The 23,253-nt window shown below is 41.5% G+C and overlaps 1 protein-coding gene across 1 annotated transcript in view; it reads right to left on the bottom strand.

Annotated features, from left to right (window-relative positions):
• MTHFD1L (methylenetetrahydrofolate dehydrogenase (NADP+ dependent) 1 like) overlaps positions 1 to 23,253 on the bottom strand; it is a 112,035-nt gene that overhangs the window by 3,432 nt on the left and 85,350 nt on the right. Inside the window, exon 27 of the mRNA XM_035108760.2 lies at positions 1,332 to 1,439. Coding sequence (XP_034964651.2) covers positions 1,350 to 1,439 — 90 coding nt within the window. The 3' untranslated portion in view covers positions 1,332 to 1,349. The remainder of the gene's footprint in view (positions 1 to 1,331; positions 1,440 to 23,253) is intronic.

The raw sequence follows: 23,253 nt of genomic DNA, 5'->3' as shown, positions 1-23,253 counted from the left end.
GAAAGCATAAACTTGTTTATCCAATACTTGCTGGAATTCTCTGGAAAATTCAGACAGTACTTTTTGTACTCCCTTTAACAAGAAGCTTGAAATGGGAACGAAAAGTATAATTGCAAAATGCACTTCATAAAGCCTGGGCGCAGAAGGTTACACAAAAGGGCTTTTGATATTTCTGTAAAAGAAGCTGGACCAAACATGATATTTTTATTTTTCATTTTTATTTAGCAGCATTTATATAGTGCTTAACCATCCATAAACTGTAAGTGGTTTACAATGGGTGAAGAGCTGGATGTCACCTGTAAGATTTCCTTTAGCCAATATCTGAATTGTTGCCATATTATGGAATGTTTTAAATCAGGCACCCCCAAACTGCGGATGTTTTGGCCTACAACTCCCATGATCCCTAGCTAACAGGACTAGTGGTCAGGGAAGATGGGAATTGTAGTCCAAAATATCTGGAGGGCCGAAGTTTTGGGATGCCTGTTTTAAATGCTGATTTGCATGATGTCAGGAACTGAACTCAAACTCTGGTGAACAGAGTGGAATATCAGCTTGACTCAAAGAAATCTGTGTAGGTACTAAGGACAGGAAGAGCTGTGTGATGGTCAGGAAATGGGATAGGCTCTCCAGGTTCCCCCTCCCCACTGACTCCTTGGAATGCAAGATATTAAACCTTGGGCCTTATTCAAGCACAACACAAGACTCTACCACTGAGCTATTTTCCCCAAAGAGATTAGAAAAGGTTGGGATAGAGAGCAGTATATATATCTCAATAGTGCAGAAATTAACTTGGTGGAACATATTCCCCAGCCTTAATTCTACGGATACTTACTATCTGTGGTGAGGGACACAGCAGGCTAATTTCCTCTGGCCCTCCCTGAGTAACCAAGTCTCAGCTGCTCTCAACTGTAGACTTAACTTATAGAGTCATGCAATTCGCTGGACTTCGCTGAATCCTGTTTCTTCCTCCCCACCTCCTCCACCCCATGGCGAAAATGAGAACTACCAATAGAAAACTGATGGGGCATTGGAGGAAATGATAAGCACTTAGTTGTATGCTTTGGAAGGTCAATCTAAATTCACTATCAGAAATAAAACATAATCACATTCAAATAAATAAATAAATAAATAAATAAATAAATAACATAAGTGATTTGCTATGAAACATCCTTGATATACCAATTTATTAAAGATTTAGGTATGACAAGGATGAAAGCCACAAGATGTGAGAAAAGAAACATTAAAAGTCCATTTGAAATATCAAATCTCTTTTGTTCATTACTACTGTCAAACACCAAAGGGACTCATCTTTAACAAGAACTTCCACTCACCTTATTTTTGTGCTTTTATTAAAACAACCCCTTGACTTGTTCTGTTTCAGGGTCCAGGTCAATGTCATAGAAGCAAGGCCTTGTAGGCAATCCTGGCATTGTACTCATCTAGGGGAACAATGAACCAGAAGTTACGGTCCCGCAATTGTAAGCTGATAACCACACTGTGCATATATACCCATGATGAAGTGAAAGACCATATTGTTCTTCGTGGGCTCATAATTTCACATGCATTGAAATGAAAAGAATCAAGCCATCTGTTACTCCAATCCCTTTTGCTAAATCAGGTTCAGAAACTTTAAACAGATTCACTTATGCCTCAGATTGCTTAAAAATGTGTACAAGAACTCATGGAAAAGCAACGTAAAAGCTATACTGTGCAAAACCCTGTGGTGCAGAATTTTAGGAAATGGTGCATTCTTCAGGAGGAATATGGCAAAGGAAGTAGAAATGTAGATAGTTAACAACAAAGAATACATTCTCCTCTAGCCAACACACATTTGAAAATGAGTTATCAATACCTAAATGTTATTTAATGCACATGTAGAGGTTATAGGCACTACAACAGCATTTTCAAGATCAAACAATTGTTCTGTAAACAGAAATAAACTTCCATAAATAATAAGTTAACTCATTTACACAAGTAACAATAATGTTAGACAATATTTTAAATTAGTTGAAACTAATTTTGGCCCTGATAGTGCAAAATGGTTTAGATTAGAATCATAGAGTTGGAAGAGACCACAAGGGCCATCCAGTCCAACCCCCTGCCGAGCAGGAAACACCATCAAAGCATTCTTGACATATGCCTGTGAAGCCTCTGCTTAAAGACCTCCAAAGAAGGAGACTCCACCACACTCCTTGGCAGCAAATTCCACTGCCGAACAGCTCTTACTGTCAGAAAGTTCTTCCTAATGTTTAGGTGGAATCTTGTAGTTTGAATCCATTGCTCAGTGTTCGCTTCTCTGGAGCAGCAGAAAACAACCTTTCACCCTCCTCTATATGGCATCCTTTTATATATTTGAACATGGCTATCATATCACCCCTTAACCTTCTCTTCTCCAGGCTAAACATACCCAGCTCCCTAAGCCATTCCTCATAAGGCATTGTTTCCAGGCCTTTGACCATTTTGGTTGCCCTCCTCTGGACACGTTCCAGCTTGTCAGTATCCTTCTTGAACTGTGGTGCCCAGAACTGGACACAGTACTCCAGGTGAGGTCTGACCAGAGCAGAATACAGTGGTACTATTACTTCCCTTGATCTAGACGCTATACTCCTATTGATGCAGCCCAGAATTGCATTGGCTTTTTTCAGTAGTTAATCTGGCCCTGGAGACTTGAATACATCTAAACTAATTTGAGATTAATTTGTGTGTCAGCAAAGAGAAAAAGTTAACTATATGACGGCTCAACACAAATTCTGCAGATGTTCCTACATTTAAAATTATGCTGAATGAGAGGAATGCTTAACCCTTCCCAGCTTCTCCTGCAAATACCCTCCCCATTTTTATCCCATCCCTATAAACTCTGAAACAGGAAGGTAGCCCAGCTGGAGGAAACAAGTCCCCTGGGAGACTTCTCTTTCCTTTCCATGAAATTTTCCTGCAAGTTTTCCTCCCCCCCCATTCCTGTTATCTCAGTCCTATAGGGTTGGGACAATACATTTGCTAAGAATGTCTCTTAGCTCCATTCTAAGATCATAATGATGGGAAACAAGACCCTTTCTCTCAGTGCACAAGCTGTCACTGGCATGATTCAAAATCCTTTACTAAAAACTAGATTAATACAGAATTAAAGAAAACCACTGCCAATTTAGAACAGCTTGCCAAGCGTAATCTCTTAAAATAAAATGTCTGCTTTCACTAAACATAAAGGATTTCTTCTTTTTCTGGTAGAAGTGGGAGCACCACTAGGATCCTCCAGAGACACATATTTAGAGCATGTGTGCAGTGACTCAATATGGAGTTGGATGCCATGCAGCTAATTCTCCTTTAAAACCGAAGCTGCCAGCTTAAGCATGCTTTCTTAAAAGTGTGCTTAATACGTTTACAGCTCAATTCTCAAATTCATAGTTTGCCATTGTTTTGTTAAAACTAAAGATACTTTGTTGTTTGCTAGTTATTAGTTGAAGTTAAATCTATTTCTTATTAGGTTATTTCAGAATAAAAGATTCTGTCAAATTTCCCCTCTGATTTTTGTGTCTAAATGAAAGTCTAAAGCATTTCAAAGTGCAGGTTTTGTGCCACAATCATCTCTAAACCAAAGCCAAAGCCAATACATTTGTTTTTACAACATCTCAGCAAAGTGGGGTTACTGTACACAGATCGCCTCCTTCCCTCAGCACGGTTGCCCCTTTTCAATCAGCCAGCAGCGGCAATTTATCATTTAAAAAAATCTTAACTGTAGAGCTCCCATTTATTTGGTTCTTAGTGAAGGGCTTTCTGCAGACACTGCTCATACATATTCATTGTCCTGTATCAGGGCTCCCCAAGTCCTCTCTCCAACAAACCATGGCCACCTGCCCCACACCTGTTGACACATATAATGAAAACAGGTAAAAACGTGGCTGCAAAGGAATAGTTGGGAGCTTTAAAGGGTGCTCTGCTGATTGCTCCTTGGCAAAGTTAGGCATGTTCTTAGTGCTGATCAGCAGTCCCATAGAGATCAGGAACGCTGTAGAGCAGCCAATCTTCCCTAAGCAGGGTTGGCTGTAAATGCTAGTCAGCTGAACAGTGCTTATAGCCAGCCCCCCACAGGGAAATGCTTCCTTCAGCAGCATGGTTCAATTTCACACTGTGCAGGCAAAGGGTGCGGGGTTGGAAGTTGCCACCAGTCACCACCAGCAGTTGCAAACCTTGCTTCCTTTACCCGCAGTTTAAAATTAAGCCATGCCAGCAAAGGAAAACACTGCTCCTGGCATTATGATGATGTCAGCTGGATCCAGTTCCTCAATCCTGTCCTGTATGTCAATAGCAAACTCATTTTTCAAGTGTAGTTCCTGATATGGGGGCACAGGGGAGAAACCATTTACACACAAGAAGAAGGTATTTGCAGGCTTGGGAGAACTCCAAGCTTTGGAAAAGTACAGGAATATTTTTAATAGAAAACACAGAAGGAAGGGGCGTTACGAGAATAACTCAATGAGACTAAGCTTGCTCAGTGGGCAAGCATGGGATGCTGTCTGACTTGTAGGCTGATGTAGAAACGGGAGAGGGAGGGGAGAGAGGATGAATGGAATAGAAAGAAGTATCCTGGACCTGGAAGAAGGCATGGCTAGCTGGAACCCTAGACAGCTTCCCACACTGCAATGTTTTGTTACAGACATCACTTGTGGAGAAGAATAAATAATTTGGTGAACACAGAAGGTCCACCTGATATTCCGACACTTCAGCAAACCCTGCCTGCATTGAACAAATCGCAGCCACAATTAGCAGAAGAGCGGGTTTTTATTTTACCTTTTGAAAAATGGAAACATTCTCAAATGCACAACAGCTTCTGCACAGTGAAGTGCACAGTACACATACTCTGCAAATAAGCATCTTTCCCCCAATAGTCCTGGGACTTTAATCAATTACTTAAAATGGCCCAATAGATTTGAGGTATCGTGTTCCCATAATAAATGTCAGCATTCCCTGTTTTACTCAGTATGACTGGGAAATGGTTAATGCTTAAATAAAAGAAGAAAAATTATGTGAGAGGGGTATAATTTAATTAGGCTTTAGTAGTATAGTTTGGCTCAAAGAAACAAAGGGCATATATACTAAAGCTATATTCAAGATGGAATTGGTTGTCATAGGCAATCCTCACAAAGCTCCCTTTCCTACAAAAATATAAAAACAAAATCCCAAAACCTCAGATTGAAAAAACAGATGCTTGGGGCAGGCCTTGGAAAAGAGTCAAGATTTTAAGAACTCTAATAATTTTAGACTTTCAGGCAACATTATTTCCCCAAAACAATTGATAATACCTAAACAATTCTTTAAAAACATAATCTCGCTGTATACATTTGGTACCTCAAAATAAATACATGGGTTTATGAAAGCCATTAATCACAATTTTAAGCAGTTGGGGTAGGGGAGATTAATAATGCACTTTTCTGAAGTTCTACTTGGATTTGACTACATTTTTATCCAAAGGTAAGAATGTACTAAAACTATCACCACAGGAACCAGATTAGCCATGAATCATGGATACAGAAAAAAAAATGCTATCAAAACCCCACCCTTCCTATCCAAGTATTTGTTTAGAGATACTTTATAAAAATTAATTTCATACAAAGAAATGTAAATATATAAATAAAGAGTTACTATGACATTTCTCAAATAGTAGGCTGGGCACAAGTGAGATTCATGAGCCACCACAATCCATCTATGCATTAATATAGTGAATTTTACAAGCTTCTGTTTTTTGAAAAGCACAAAATACATTGTGCCATTTAAAGTTAAGAGATGCTTCATATACCCTATTCTCTTTATTGTAATCTGTTATGTTTTTAATATATTTTAAAATTGTTATAACACGGCCTGGGACGTTATGGTGAAGGATGGGTAAGAAATAAAAGTAGCTTATATGTAGGAATTCAGAGTCTCCATCTTGAAATTAAGCAGTTACAGGTAGGTAGCCGTGTTGGTCTGAGTCAAAGCAAAATAAAAAAATTCCTTCACTAGCACCTTAAAGACCAACTAAGTTTTTATTTTGGTATGAGCTTTCGTGTGCATGCACACTTCGTCAGATACCAGTTTGTATAAGAATTTAGTTTAGTTTAAGCAGTTTGTATAAGAATTTAGTAGTGTCGTGTTTTGAGCCAAATTCTGGGATTAGAACACAGTGGGGGACAGTTTTCATCTGTCACTGCACATCTGTTAGTAACATGCTAATGACAGGAAAACTCATTTATTAGGCCTGTTAATGTGAAGCAAACTAATTGTTCCCTGAAGTAACAATTCCTGAATACAAATGTTCATATTTAGCACTAGTCCCCTAACTGCTTTTCTAATAAAATATTATTTTACTATGTCTTCTGCTAAGCATCCAAATAAAATTGTTTTACTAGAACAGCCAAAGGAGGAAACAAGTCCCTTTGTAATCCCAGCCACTGTATAGAACATACTGGTACTTCTTCCAAGATCTCTGTTCAAATCTCAACTTAGTTGTGGACTTACTGGGTGACTAAGGCAAGTTAATGTCTGAAATTCTACTCCCCAATCAGTTAAACAGAAACAGCACTCTCTACTTCTCCTCACAGGAGCATCCAAAGAGCTTTTGGCACCCATCTGTCTTGAGAGACAATGGAGTGAGCCTTAGGGGTGAAGTGAAACCACTGTGTTACGAGCACTGAAGTGACCTCCCTGGGGCACACACACTCCAGGGAAAGCCTTTTTTAAACAAAAGGTCTTCAATACCTGCCTAAATATCAAATTGGTAGCGATTTGTCTAATTTCAGTTGGTACCAGGTTGGGCCTGCAACTCTAAAAGTCCACTAAATGTACCTGTAGGATAGAAGCCATACTCCCAGCAGAGGAGCACAATTGCTCAGCTGGTGAGGTGGTCACATTAGTGTTTAAAGCAGGCATCCCCATACTGCGGCCCTTCAGATGTTTTGGCCTACAACTCCCATGATCCCTAGCTAACAGGACCGGTGGTCGGGGAAGATGGGAACTGTAGTCCAAAACATCTGGAGGGCTGAAGTTTGGGGGTGCCTGGTTTAAAGCCTTAACAACTCCAGCCCAAAATATCTGAAAGGCCACTTCCTTCCCTATACAGTAATACCTCGGGTTACGAACGCGATCCGTTCCGGATCGCAGTTCGTAACCCGAATAGTTCGCAAACCGAGCACGATGGGCGCCGCCATTTTGCGCATGCGCAAATCGCGCGATCGCGCGCGGCTTATGCGCGCGGGCGCGGGGCGAAAACACTTCCGGGTTTGCGCAGTTCGTAACCCGAACTGTTCGCAAACCGAGGTGGTCGTAACCCGAGGTACGACTGTAGACCCTAAGTTGTAGAACTCCACCCCCCACAGAGGTGTGTCTGGGAACTTCATTATGCCATTTCCTATGAGTGCTGAAGATGCTGGATGCTCTTTACCAGGCACCCCCCAACTTCGGCCCTCCAGATGTTTTGGACTACAATTCTCATCATCCCTGACCACTGGTCCTCTTAGCTAGGGATCATGGGAGTTGTAGGCCAAAACATCTGGAGGGCCGCAGTTTGGGGATGCCTGCTCTTTACCATGGCTTTTAAGTTGTTTACAATGTTTTTAATGTTGCAGGTGAAGGGTGGGTAATAAATCAATAACCTGCAATCTTACATGCTTCTTCTCTGACCCTACCTATTCAATACCGTGGTGACTGAAGCTATCCCATGAGCCAGCATTGCTCTGACAAAGTTAGAATCATAGAAGCATAGAGTTGGAAGGCACCACAAGGATCATCTCATCCAACCACCTGCAATGCAGGAATCTTTCACCCAATGCTGGGCTTGACCCCATGGTGCTGAGATTATGAATTTCATGGTCTACCAACTGAGTTATCCCAACTGTTAGAATCAGAACACATCTTGCAGTTATTGCTACATCTCGGCATATACTAGTTTATTCATTCTCCAACTACCAGGTTGTCAACATGGTACCCTCCATATACTGGACCATAGTTTCCACTATTCCTGGTCCTTGCCTATCTTGATTGGAACTAATGGTAGCTATAGTCCAACAGCATCGTATTAGCTGACCTTGCCCAAATATCCGCAGCTGGGCTTGGTAGTATAACTGAACCATGAAATAAACATTTTTAATACATCGCTTTTTTAAAAAATATTTGAACTGATTCAGGTTTCAAACAAACAAACCCAAAGGATGATGGATCAAAAGGAGCTAATTTCTGGTGAAGCATTTTTGGCACAGAAGCCTTTCTACAACATTACTGTTTAGCCAGAGGCAAAATCAGCCAGGAATCATCTAGAGTTCAGCTTGCCTCCTATTACTCCCCCTCTTCTGTGACCTCAAGTAAATTAAAGCTTTCCATCATGACAAGGTTTCAAATAATAAGCAGCTCAAGAGTTTAAGAAATTCTTCAGCATATTTAAGGAAAAGTGATGCCATCAACCAACTAAAGTATTTTCCCACAGAAGGCATCCAAGTAAGTTCACAGTCCCTCCTAGAACGTAACTCCTTGTACATTGCTGGCAAAGCATGCATGTTCAAACCCAGCCAGCATTTCCAGCCATAGCTTATGTTGAGCAATCTTGATTAGAGAGAATAATATTTTGACATTACCTTCTGCTGCAGATTTTTGTACTTAAATGTATAACATAGCTGTGCAGAAATGGTTACTACCTTAAACACAGATATCATTAAAAGAGCGATCATACATGCAGTTACTAAAATTAGTCCCCTGCTACATGACTACGAATTGCAACATATGACCCTTTGAGGGGGTTATTTAGGAGCAAGTTTAAGCTTAAGCACCTTAGTTTCTAAAGTTCCAAATATAATTGATTTTATTCCACAACTAGTCAATAAGAGTTAGTCGATACAGTATGAGACTCCCTCCCCACCCCCTGCATACCCCAACCCTCTCCTCATCAAGTCAGTGAGGATAATACTTTACACATCTGAAGAAGCAGGCTTGAGTTCATGAAAGCTTGTGCTGCAAGAACCGAAGAGTCAATTTAAGACCAGAGTTAGTGTGGCATGATGGCTAAAATGTTGGGTTTGAATGTGGCATTGTTCAAATCCCTACTACCCCTGTGAGGTCACGAGCCAGTTAATGTTATGTCCCCTGCATCCACATCCCAGTGAGGGAGGACTCAGGTTCAGACGTCTCACAAGTCAACCCCCGCTCAGTGGGGAGGTGGAACCCTCAGCAACCCCATCTACCCCATCCTTGCCTGAGGACACAGGTCTTCCAGCATCCTCAACTCTGGGGATGACTCCCCTGTAGCTTCTCCTGTTCCACAGCCACGCAGGAGCATGCAACTAAAATGAGCTACTTAAAAGATTGCACCCAGCTCACCCAAGAGGGTGGAACCACTAGAAGGGAAGCCTTGGCACTCTTCGGATAACTTTGGTTCTCTGCTGAAACACCACCTTCCAAAGCTCGACCAGAAGAGTCCATTGGGAGTAGCTAGAGTCCTGATAGGGCCTGGTTTTACAGGAAGAGACTCTGGTAATCTCTTTCATTTTTCCTGGTGAGCACCAAGTCCCAGCAGAACATGATAGTGTATCCCAAGCTTCGCCTTCCTCACAGGGTTGCTTGAGATTATAGCACCTTAGAGACCAACTAAGTTTGTTCTTGGTATAGGCTGGTCTCTAAGGTGCTACTGGACAATTATTATTATTATTATTATTATTATTATTATTATTATTATTATATATTTCTACTGCGCCAGACCAACACGGCTACCTACCTGAATCTAGAACCATGGGTTACTTGAGACAAACATATTGCTCTGAATACCTATGTCTAATATACAGATGAAGCAATATTCAGGTCAGGACACAACAGTATGAAGCTGTTGTTTTAAACGGTAGATTCAGGAGGAGTGCCATTTTCCTGCCTCCAATCTCCTTTTCTCTGTGCCATTTGAAATTGGCAGAATGTATTTAGATTTTTGAAATTGTGTTTACTTAACATTCAAGGGGTGAGCCACAAGGACAAATGCACTAGCTTCACACCACCACCACGGTTTGGGTCACATTCCAACTTGTGACTTCTACAATGGGGAGCCTTCCAAATTCATGAAAGCTCCCCATGCATTTTAGAACTCCATAAAGGTAAAGGTAAAGACCCCTGACCATTAGGTCCAGTCGTGACCGACTCTGGGGTTGCAGCGCTCATCTCGCATTATTGGCCGAGGGAGCCAGCGTACAGCTTCCAGGTCATGTGGCCAGCATGACAAAGCCGCTTCTGGCGAACCAGAGCAGCACACGGAAATGCCGTTTACCTTCCCGCTGTAGTGGTACCTATTTATCTACTTGCACTTTGACATGCTTTTGAACTGCTAGGTGGGCAGGAGCTGGGACTGAGCAACGGGAGCTCACCACATCGTGGGGATTCGAACCACCGACCTTCTGATTGGCAAGCCCTAGACTCTGTGGTTTAACCCACAGCGCCATCCGCGTCCCTTAGAACTCCATAGTTCTAAATATACTATTAGAACTCCATAGTTCTAAATATAACACTGGCTGTATATTGGTTTATAAATTATGACAGTAAAAGTAATTGCAATCCTATGTTGGCCAATGCAGTACCTCCAGAAGGTAGGAGGCATCATTTTATCAGGTACTCCAGGGCACAAGAAAAAAAAATTGTGACCTATTACCGGTATTGTGAGGTCAAGATACCAAAACCGGCATGCTGTGTAAATAATAGCCTAAACTACACATTTCAAGGTTTTCTTTCTTCTGGGTTACACACATTTACTGGTTTAGTTATTAGAGATTGGGGTTCCAGCTGCACAGCTGAAGTGGTACCCCTGCCCCCTGTGTCTTCTGTGGTTACCGGAGATATGGCAGAGCACAACAGCCCAGTTTTTAATATATCAGTATTTTTTTCTAGCACAAAGTGTTTTATGTTAGTTTTGCACATGAGGCAATCAGGCTCTGAAAACAGAGTTGAAGGTAGTATTGGCACAGCTTGGAAAAGTCAAGATTGGGATTTGCACAGATTTGTCACACAACACCTTTTCGCAGAGCCAAAGAGATAGTCTGATAAATAGCCATATGTAACGGATTGACACAGTTTTGAAATATTTATTCCTACCTGGCTGGAAAAGAGTTAATCCACCTCCAGCCTGACTGACATAACATTCTGATGGGGGCGGGACTGTTCCCAGTTTAAAAGGAGAGAGGAGCAGTTTGGTCAGTTAGGTGGTTGGCAGTTGGCAGTTGGGAGTTAGGGAGTTGGTAGAGAGCAGAGTGTTAAAGAGGGATGCAGGAGCTGTATGAAGAAAACTGTGTTAAATAAAAAAGAAGATATGTGCTTTTAAGAACCAAAGAAACTCATGTTTATAAGTTAAATAATAAAGTTAAATGTGCTTAAACGTTCACTGACTCGGCAGTGTCTCAGTACCTTCAGAGGTGTGACAAAGAGGGGAGAACAAAGCTTTCCTGGGGAAGAGGAAACTGTTTGCTGTTTCTCCTGTCATACAAAGGGCTGGTTAGCGAAGCCGAAGGAGCCACATAGTTGCCTAAGGGAGAGGCACACTGTAGCAGTAGGGATCCCAGGGAGGGAGACCCCACTGGTGGCAATAGGTTTCGAACGCAGAGCCTGAGGTACTCTGGAGACAAGTCCAATTTGGACTCTGGAGGTTTTTTTCTCCTGTTTGTGGAGAAGCACAGGGAGAGCCTCTGAGGTTAAAGCAGTGAGGTGGGGGATCCATCACACCATACAGTATAGAAGGGACAGCAGAGGCTGAGTAACTTGCAAGCTGAACCCTTTCCCTTGTATACTTCCTGCATTTGCAGCTGTACAACCATTTAAAAACTAAATTTCTTGTTTGGGAGATTTGCTACAGAGCATCTTATTATGCATTGAATAGTTTAGGTGGCCTCAGTGGCCCAGAGTGCTTTCCATCAGCTTCAGCTGGTGGCCCAGCTACGCCCCTATCTGGACAGGGATAGCCAAACTGTTGCTGTCTATGCTCTGGTAACTAGTGGTGGAGGAAGCCTCTCTGGCACCCGGGGTGGGGTGCGGCGGGGCGGGGCAAATTGCCCAGCTGCACATGTGTGGCGCCCATATGGACGGCGCTTGAGTGGCACCCCGTACGGATGGCGTGTGCGCACCCTCGGCTGCTCTACAGCTGGGGGGAGGCAGTGGGCCATCTTGTCACCCCCCAGGGTGGCACCCGGAGCGGCCTGCCCCCCGCCCCTCCTTCATACGCCCCTGCTGGTAACCTCAAAGTTAGATTACTACAATGCATTATACATAGGGCTGCTTCCGAAGACAGTTTGGAAACTTCAGCTAGTGCGGAATTCAGTGGCAAAGTTGCTCAACAGAGCAAGATGGTTTGAGCATATTATACCAATCCTTGTCTGACTGCTACCAATTAGTTTCTGGGCCCAATGCAAAGAGCTGGTTTTGACCTATAAAGCCTTAAATGGCTCAGGACCGCAATACCTCAAGGACTGCCTCTTTCCATATGAACCTACCTGGACCCTGAGATCATCTTTTGAGGCCCTCCTCCTTTTGAGGCCCTTCAAGAGGTCTGGAGGGTGGCAACACAAGAATGGGCCTTCTCTGCAGTGGCTCCCCGTCTGTGGAATGCTCCCCCCAGGGAAGTTTGCCTGGTGCTTTTATTATACACCTTTAAGCACCAGGCAAAAATGTTCCCTTTTAACCAGGCCTTTGGTTGATTTGATTGACATCCTATGCCCATTTAAAATGTGGGGTTGGGGGGGTATTATTGGGTTGTTTTTATTTTGATTATGTATTTTGTGGTTTTATATTTTGATTTTATTCTGTGAACCGCCCTGAGACCTCCAGGTATAGGGTGGCATAATAATAATAATAATAATAATAATAATAATAATAATAATAATAAATGAATAAAAATGCATTACACTAGTCATTTATTAATTATTATTATTATTATTATTATTATTATTATTATTATTATTATTATCCTATTTTATCCTATCCTCCTAGAGGAGCCGAAGGTGGCACACAACAAGTGCTCTCTCTCTCTCTCTCTCTCTCTCTCTCTCTCTCTCTCTCTCTCTCTCTCTCTCCTCCCTCCTTTATGGCAATTATTATTATTTCTGTGTATTAGAAAATGAAAATATCTTTTAAAAAAATCTTGAAAAAAATTCTTAAAAACCATTCCAATACACATGCAGACCAGGAAAGACCTCAGCTTTCTTTTTTGAAAGAAAAAGAACTTCAGTAGGCAGAAGAAACAAGAGAGAGAGAGTACCCGTCTAATATTCAGGGGCAGGGGATTCCCATAGCTATGATTCCTGTGTTGTGTGGAATAGACCTCTGAGTAGACTGAGTAGGTCTGAAATGAGTGAGACAATCTTTCGGGTATCCTGGACCCAAACTGTAAAGGACCAGAAACAGTAGCTAATTGTCAGTCAATGCAATTTTCTCAACAGCAGGGTAACATGTGGTAATATCCTGCCCCAGTGAGCAGTTGAGTCACTGCGTTTTGCACCAGCTGCAGCAACCCACCTAGAGTGCACTGTAGTAATCCAGCCTGGAGGTTACCAGCACATGGACAACAGTGTTCAGGCTATCTTGGCCCAGAAACAGCTGTCACTGTCTTATCAGCCAAAGGAGACCCAGAAGCACCCACAGACTGCCAACCTCCAAAGCAGGCAGTTGTCCAATTATCCTGATACAGGAAGCATCCACCCATTGTGGCCTCCATCTTACCAGGATTCAGAATCAGTTTACTGACCCTTATCCAGCCCACCACCAACGCCAGGCGTAGTGGCACCTCACAGCACAGCCAGGCGGGCAAAAGAAAATCACCCACTGCTATTCTCTGAAACTGACCCTGAAGATAGTATTGGAACCACTGCTAGATTGTCTCCAACACCCATTTCCCTAAGTTGACTCAGTCAGTATTATCAAAAGCTGGTGAGAGAACAAGGAACAATAACAGAGTTGCACTCCCCTGTGCTTATTCCAATAAAGGCCATACGTTACGGCAACCAAGGCTGATTGAGTCCCATAATCATGATCCAGCTTTCTATAATTTGATTTACATTTGAGGTACTGTATATTTAAAACAACCACTACTGAAATGCAAGAATGTGTGCCCCTTGCAGAAACAGCTTAGCACAGTAAAACAGTAAATCATTTTGACTTTCTCTTACTATATGCTAACAACATGGAGATAATGGCATGTTTTTATTTTGCTTTTTTACCATGTTTCTGAAAGACAAAAGGTTAACTTGTATTCATGTAACCTGAAGTCTATATCCATATTCAGCCTTTTGTGGGGGGCGGTTCACATACCCCCTTGAATCAACATTAATGCTGCAATAAGTATATTTATCTCCCTTTGCCAAACAGATAGCTATAATTTCCTGCACAATGGAGGGGAAAGATTGGAACTAATATATCTGTTTGGATAGCTGTGTAATGCATTCCTCTTCTGTTTTTCCTGTACTGCATTTGTAATCAGAGCTCTCTCTCAAAATTCAATTAAATGGAAGCTAATAAAAATTAACTTAGTCTTTTGACAGCAGCATCCCATGGAAGGAATACCTTATTCAATCAGAGGAAAACAGTATACTGTAGTAGAAAAATACAAAGCACATTCTCTCTCGCGTTCCTGCTTTGACCTCACTTAAAGTCCTTTCTCAACATTACCTTTGTGATTTAGGAACAGCTGCAGCAGGGCACCGCCTCATACCACAAAGGGAGCCAGGAGACCTGGGCCACATGGAAGGATCCACTGGCGTGGCTTTCTCTCTATTAGCATTAAGCCAGCTTCTGAAAGGAGCTATGCTAACATAGAGAGGAATAAAAGTTGAAATTGCCTTCTGCAAGTTTATTTCTCAGGTTATAGGCAGGCAAATGCCAAACCTTGGTTGAACAAAATATGCTTTAAAATAATGATGTCAGATTAACAGAACAGAGAAGAGGAGGTATATTGATTTTATAAATCAGAAAACTGAGCTGTAAAAACAACTTATTGTTTCTTGTGGCTGCACTGCATGGGCAGCCAACATCAGTGTGTATGTGGGAGAGAGATGAATGGGATTGATCCATGGGGACTACTGGAATACTTCACACTCATGAAGCCTGTTGGAATAAAAGGATCCTAATGTGACATTGTGACCTGAGGGCTAGCTCAGTTGGTTGAGCATGAGACTTAATTTCAGGGTTGTGGGTGAAAAAAATTGGGTGAAAGATTCCTGCATTGCAGGGGGTTGGAATAGATAATCCCTGTAGTCCCTTCTAACCTGCTTTCATAACACTGAACACGCTGGTTTCTTACAGACTAAACTGAACCAAAAAACTATAGGGTGAGGCAACCACATTGTAAAACACTTATCAGCTAGTACTAGTGAACTGAACATTTAGATATTCAAACGTAAATTAGTGACATTGTCAAACTAGACCAGTGGTTCCCAACAGGTGGTCCGGGGACCCCCAGGGGTCCGCGAGCTATGCCAGAGGGGTCCGCAAGATGCTATTAGAATAAAAAATATATTAAATATATTTTGTATGATAACAGTTTTTTTTGTTTTGGCCACTTCCTGCATGAGCAGAGTCTAGCGCAAAACTAGAATTAGATAGAGGCAGTAGTTCTGCTGTATGCCGTTAGGTGGCGCTTTACAAGCACTACTGTTTTGCAAAGAGGCAGCGCGCGCATTCTACTAACGCTCACCTCCCCAAGATGCTTTGCGCGTGTCGGCTTCATTTGTGCGCTACTGCGCAGGTACCCTGTCTTCTCCATTCCCCTCCCTCCTCCCTGGCGTGCGCTGCCTCTTTGCAAAACAGTAGTGTTTGTAAACAAAGTGTTGTTTTTCGCGGAAGCTACAGTTCGCGTAGTTAAAAATGGACAATTGGTTAAAAAGTGGTTCGTTAAAACGACAAAGGCCTACAGATGAAGAGGAAGAACTGTAAAAAAACGTATAAATATAAAATATAAAGACTCTTAATTTGGCTCTCACTTTTTAATTTTAGGATTAGGAATTAATGGGGGTCCTTGTCACAATAGCGGCTCGATGAGGGGTCCTCGAGAAAATTTTGTTGGGAACCCCTGAACTAGACAATCAGTGAATGCTATCAAATCAAGAAGAACTAATATTGATGGTAAAAGTTAGATTTCATACAGTACATGGAATCTGGGTTGTGTTGTCAGGTACCAGATCAATGGCATATCTACTCTTATCTCAGAGTCAAGACTAGGAGTCCCCTGACACTGTGAAGCACGCCAAATCACATCCTGCATTGATACATTTGAGGGAGGATACTGTAAGGCATCAATGGGAGCTTGTATAATGTGAAAATGCAACTTGATCATTAATTGCTCAGGTCAATCTCTGGATACCTGAAAGTGTACGGAAAGGCAGTCTATTGTAGCAGCACCTGCTGCATTTAAAAAAAAACATTTATGGTATTTATCAGATTTAAATGATTAATCAACATTTAGGGACTAAAATGGCCGGCTGGTAAAATGTAACAGGTAGGTAGCCATGTTGGTCTGACGTAGGCGAAACAAAAAAAAAGTAAAAAAAAAGTAAAAGAAATTCCTGGAAGGATTTTTTGTTTGTTTGTTTCGACTAGTAAAATGTAAGTTATTTGTACAGCTGTCCATTTCTTTCTCCTTTAATAACACTGTATTTAATAATATATTGAACTTTTTAAAAGACACACACACACACACACACACACATCATTTCTAAATATGTATTGTTCTCCTATTTATTATTATCATTAGTAGCAGTAGCAGTAGTGGCATCAATTTTATACAGTGTATAACGTAAGCTAGCTACTTACTTGAGTTACTGAGACAGATTACCTGGAGTTACTTTTCTATTCTGTTTATATCTGAAGGATTACATCTTAAGCAGTGCAATGCAACACATTGATTGCTTTTCTTTGCTAACTACAGTAAAAAGCAGAAGAGCAAATCATGAAGAGTAACTCGCTAAAGATAGAGATGTAAACCAAATTACAGCTAAAGCAGGAAGTCTAAAATATGTTAGGGAGTCATTTGGCTACCAAGCCAGGAAAATAATATTACGGTAGAAAATTAACATTCTGCAACAGTCATCTTGCAAAGGCCAAACACATCATTAAGAGGTTTTAGAGCAAACTAAGGAACCAAATGAGATAATAATTTAGGTACTTCTAATATGGAATTTTAGGTTTCCTGGTTGTTGTTCACTTTTAACATTCTTCTAGCCTAAACATACCTGTTGTCATAATTTTCATGCATGCCACACATTCTAAATGCCTCTTACTTTTCCTTCATAGCTGCCAATTCTCCCACTGAAAAATGCGGGATCAGCAGTGGCGCGGCACCGGAAGTTGCTTCTACGCATGTCCGGACATGCATAGAAGCGACTTCCGGTGTCGCGCTACCCATGTCTGGGCAACGGAAATCGGGCGGCGCCAGCACCCAAAACGGAGCCTCCCTGGCAGGTAGGAAATCTGGGGGATTTACAGGATTTTTTCCAATCCGGGCTGCCAGCGAGAAACGGTTTAAGATACGGGGGTTTCCCACGAAAAAGGGAGACTTGGCAGCTATGTTTTCCTTGCTCTCTTCCAAGGCCACTTTAGTCTTTTTTTTTTTAAGTGTCATGGAAAGAACTGAGCACAAAAACACCATCTGACATTTCATGGAAATGAAAATCAACTGACAAATCTGAATGTGATCTGGTACATAACTGTTATAAACATTCAATTATATCTCCTTCAAGTGTCTCATGACTCAAGTCTTTCACAAATAAAATTCACCTTTGGCCTGTTGTGCTTTGTTTTGCCTTTCAGGAGGTGCATTCCTGCATTCTGGATAACTTTAGAGCACGGGTTTTAAAAAATATTTCTATTGCACTTACAGCTTCTTCCTTTCGTTTCTCTCAGGAGATATTCATGATAAACAAATACTTCCAAATTCCAATCACCAAATTCCAATGGCCCAACCATTAAGTTTCTTTTTTCCTTTTAATGAATATTTCTATTGTTTCTTTTTACATAAAATACCTAGTTTACAGAACAAGAATATTAAAAAGCCAAAAGATAAACAAGAGAAAACAGAATGGAGAGAAAGAGGGGGGAAATACAGTCATACCTCGGGTTAAGTACGCTTCAGGTTGAGTACTTTCAATTTAAGTACTCCACGGACCCGTCTGGAACAGATTAATCCACTTTCCAGTACTTTCAATGGTTAAGTACGCTTCAGGTTAAGTACGGACTTCCAGAACCAATTAAGAACTTAACCTGAGGTACCACTGTACCTATAAGGCCTTTTACCATATTTATGGCATATTTATCCTGTCATTTATCTGCATGCAGCGAGTGTTAGACCCTCCCATCTCCCAGCTGGGGGCCTACTTCTTCTCCCAGTCTCTCACCCTGGATTTGTTAGCCTGCCACCTCAGCCAAAAGGCCCACCATTAAGTTTCCAACTTATTGTTCAGTAAGGTGAGGAAGCTGTGTGGGTGATTAATGTATGCTTCAAGAGAAAAATTTCTTTATGGATCCCAGGCACATGGTGATTGCAAAGTGGGGAGTGGGGGGATGTTTGGTTAGATGAATAGGTCCTGAAGGGTAGAGAAAGAAAGTATGACTGAAATATAAGGAAGCTGTCTTATACTGAGTCCAACCACGGGTCCATCCAACTCAGTATTGTCTACACTGATGGCAGCAGCTCTTCAGGGTTTCAGACGGGATATTCCCTGCCTCACCTGGAGATGCTGTGGACTGACCCTGGCACCTGTGTAAAAAGCAGGTGGTCTACCACCAACTTAAAGCTCTTTCCCTTTTCTGTACGAGTAAAACACTAGGAATTCTTTTTAGCACTGATTAATTAAAATACGTTAGCGTTATAAAGGGCCAGGTGAAATTGCTTTTGAGGTCAGATCCAGCCTTTCAGTTGATCACCTCTCACCTACATAAATTTTCAAAGAGACTCTCCCTTCCTTCTTGGCTTTATGCTCTCAAAAAAGGAAGAAAACATGGTGATCTGGTTTGCCTCTACGCCAACATCAGTAGGCACAGCATAGATAAAATGATCTGATTTAATGATTCATACCCAAAACATTTTACAAACTATGTCAGATGCCTGTAATAATGTGATCAATTGAATAAGCGATTGGTATTATTATTATTACGAAGAGTATTGGTATTATTATTACAAAGGTGTCGCAAAGAGTCGGAAATGACTAAACAACAATTATTATTAACGGAAACTCACTGAATTTAATGGCATGCAATGACTGGTACTTTAGTGTGAGTCTCCTGGAAGCCCATCTTCCAGTGCAAAGATAAGCACAACTCACTCAGGCTCCCTCGTTTGCAAATACAGTACATCTTTCTTCAGACTCCCCCCAAGATCACTGTAATCATTAGGGGGGAAAAAACCATTGAAAGAACTGTAAAGTACAGCTACAGCTTCATTACAATTCCTATGGACCCCATCTTGGGATGTCATCTGGATTGTGTCAGCCTTTGGAAATTTCATTCATTTGTTGGAGATTAAGGGATTAAAATGGAAAATGACAAACAAAAAATACACTCTCATAATTAGCCCTGAAAAGCTAGGGCACTCAAGCAAGACACACTCTGTGAACCTTAAAATGTGACACCCCGTCCCCTCTCACTGCCTAGAGGGGGAGACTGGACTAGTCAAAGCAGAGTAGTAACAGCTGCCACCACCCCCATCTTGCTTCAAACAGACACAATCAACTTGTCATTCAACCACCCAGCAGTGATTTTTGCCAGCCTCCTGTAGCTGCTCCGTGGTGTATTGTTTGCTCACTCTTTCCACTGGGTAATGAAGTGAAAAGTCTTACAAAAACCATTGCTGGATGGTCAAATGGAAGTCTGGCTGCAGCAAGGAGAAAAAGATTGTGGCAGTGAGTAGAAACAGCAGCAAGTTGGCAAAAATACACATTCGCTGCACATGAAGCAGAGCCTGACCTGTTAGGCAGCAGCTGGAGATAAGATGAGACTGAATCACAAGACAACAGATTGACTAGTGATCAACAGCAGCAGCAGCTTCAAACCTGCCTATCTAGACATGTCACTATTCTTGTGGCAAATTTGCCACCAGTGTTGTTGCCATGGGTAGTCTTGGAGCGGCTAGCAGGATAAACAATAGTGAACAGTAAAGGTAAAGGGACCCCTGACCATTAGGTCCAGTCGTGACTGACTCTGGGGTTGCGGCGCCGAGGGAGCCGGCGTACAGCTTCCAGGTCATGTGGCCAGCATAACAAAGCTGCTTCTGGCAAACCAGAGCAGCACACGGAAACGCCGTTTACCTTCCCACTGTAGCAGTACCTATTTATCTACTTGCACTTTGACGTGCTTTCGAACTGCTAGATTGGCAGGAGCAGGGACCGAGCAACGGGAGCTCACCCCGTCGCAGGGATTCGAACCGCCGACCTTCTGATCAGCAAGCCCTAGGCTCAGTGGTTTAACCCACAGCACCACCTGGGTCCCTCTATAGTGAAGAGTAGGTTTGGTAAATGTAGGAAGTTGCTGTCCTTTAATTTCCTTCTTTCCATGCCCTGTCTGGAATCCGAAGGAAAGGAATAAGCTTAGTGGTACTGACAACTTCCAACATATTTAGAAATAGTTTCACCCTTTCACCAAACTGAAACTCCCCATTGTTCTGAGGTTGTGTAATCTGTGCATGTCATAACATGGTCATAAGATTAAACTTGGTGAGCCAAGCTATGGGAGTAAGCAGATGATAGACTATGCTGACCCTTAATGCCTGACCTAGTTATCAATATTTAAAACAGATGGGTCCCTCCACTTCCCCCAAAAAGAACTGCTCCTGAACTAAATTCTTTTGGTTGTGATGAAAGTGAAGATCATGGTTACATATAAAACGTTTTGATGTAGAGCTTTTTGCTTTGATCAGGCTTGTGTTCAAATGATGAATAGGACAAGTTTCAGAGCCAAAAGACGGCATTAGTTCAATCAGATTTTCAAAACCACCAAATGACCTTCCCAATTCTCATTCAAACAGCTACCCAAGATGTGTGCTGAGATCACCTCAACAGCTTTGAAAATATATCAGACTATGTGTTGCATAATTTGTGTCATCAGTTTCTTCCCTCTAAAAAGCCGCCTTCAAACTGTAAGAAAGCAGAGTTTCCAGATGATCAGTGAACTCTGAAAGAGCGAAGAGATCTCATAATATTGTAAACTTATCTGGAATTCATAAAAAAAAATTGAGGCGCAGCAGAATAGTTTTTCCTTCATTCTGCTGGGTTACTTTTCCCAACTGCCTACACTCTTTAGCCAAAAAACTAAAAGACGAAGCCCTAATCTACTGAAAGCAGATGTGCTTAGGGTACTAAAGACAGGAAAGTCTTCAACAATTAAGCAAGTATATGCAAAATATTTTTGCCCTGGTCCAGTCATAGTGACAGACAACTAACACAATGGCGTGCAAGCAGAAAGCACCTCCACATGGAAGCAGGAGCACCACACCTTTCATGAACCACTCTGGGGAGAGACAAAGTGACTGCCATTTGGAGGCAGGTATTTGAAAAACCTGTGTGTGAACAATCACCTATTAGTAAGTAAAAAATAAGGACTCTTCAGCCACCAGAACCAACCCCACCATTTGTCCAGGTCTACAAGTTCTATAGTACCTTACCGCACAACAGAATTAGAATCACTTTTATATATTAAAGTGGTAAATGATAAACCAGGGTTAACATTTTATTTTCTTCCTTTAGGCATTTATTTTTCAGATAATTCTATGAAACTCTGAAATTAGCCCCTTTCCACTTTGTAATACTCCCTGCTTGCATTCCTTTCTGAATGAACTGGATAAGAGCAAAGATGGCTGGCTAGTAATGAAAAAAGCGAGAAGAGGGACTCTCCTGAGGAAAGGAAAGCCTTCAGATCAGTACAAAGGCATGCCAAAACTTTCTAGCAATGGATTAGATAAGGAATGTGAGCTGACAGTTTTCCTGGCTGCAAGGGAATGGAGAACAAGTAATAAGATACGATCAGTAGAATAAAGCAGCCAGACCTCATGGGTATGAGAAGCTTTGGAGATGATTCAGGCAGGATTGGTAACTGGCAAAATAGTATATAGCAAAATAGTATATACACCAGTGGCGGCTGGTCTATTAGGATGGATTATTATTATTATTATTATTATTATTATTATTATTATTATTACTACTACTACTACATTTGTTAGTCGTTTTTTTCTTGCTCAAGGCAACCCAAAGCAACTTACAAGCAAACAACCCCCCCCCTAAATCCCACACAGATACATGAAAACCAAGAAAGGTACATTAAAAGCATCCTACCCACTTCTAAAAGGCCATAGATAGCTAAAGGCCAAACGCCTGGTTATAGAGGAAAAGTTTTTGCCCAGTGCCTAAAGGTATATAATGAAGGTGCCAGGTTTTCTAAAAGGGCAGGTATGTTAAGAGAAAGTATGTTTCCCCCACCTATATTGTTACTTCCTCGTGATGGATTCCTCCCATTCTAATTTAGACATATTCTTGTGGATAGTCAACGAATTCCACTGCAATTCCGGTTCAAAGTTGCTTGTGCACTGCAAGTAACAGAGCAGCCCATGCTGCCAGAGACATTGTACAATGCATATAAGTAAATAAGAATTTTAAAATGTTCTGGAGGAGAGAATGAACAAAACTTCAGTGCCCAAAGTGGGAGTGTGTCATTGTCTCATTTTCCCTTAAACTTTCCCTCTGATATTTCTGGCCTCCAAAAATGAACACATTCCATTCTTTATGTCAAACTTATCAAAATTAAACTACCACCAGCTGCCAAAACAGCTACGGGGTGGGTGGGGGGAAGCATTGTTATTATATTATAAAGTGCTGCTAGCTAGCTGTGGGACTTTTTCCCATCCACTACAACAATACAATATAATAAAGCCCAACATATGCAAAAATATTGCACTGAATAGTACAGTACACATGGCGATTAAATAATAAACATGTATGCTACCCTAACACATTATATAATTAGAACCAATTGTCAGAATCAACTGAAAGTAGTCTGGAATGTAAAGCAGGAAATGAGAATACTGTTTTCGTATTGGACTCAGCACAAATGACCTTTATAATGCAATTATACTGAAATAAAGCCTACTTTACCATTGTGCTTAAGGTTATTATGAGAAAGTTTTCACACATCCAAACACAACTAACTATACAACTTCTCCAATTATAGAATCCCCCCTCAATTTTTACAATTCTCTCAAGTGCAAAAGTGAACATCTTGTCATTCAGAGCACGTTTT

This window comes from Zootoca vivipara, chromosome 3, assembly GCF_963506605.1.
Source record: "Zootoca vivipara chromosome 3, rZooViv1.1, whole genome shotgun sequence".
Taxonomy (NCBI): domain Eukaryota; kingdom Metazoa; phylum Chordata; class Lepidosauria; order Squamata; family Lacertidae; genus Zootoca; species Zootoca vivipara.
This window is presented reverse-complemented; position numbering and strand designations above follow the sequence as displayed.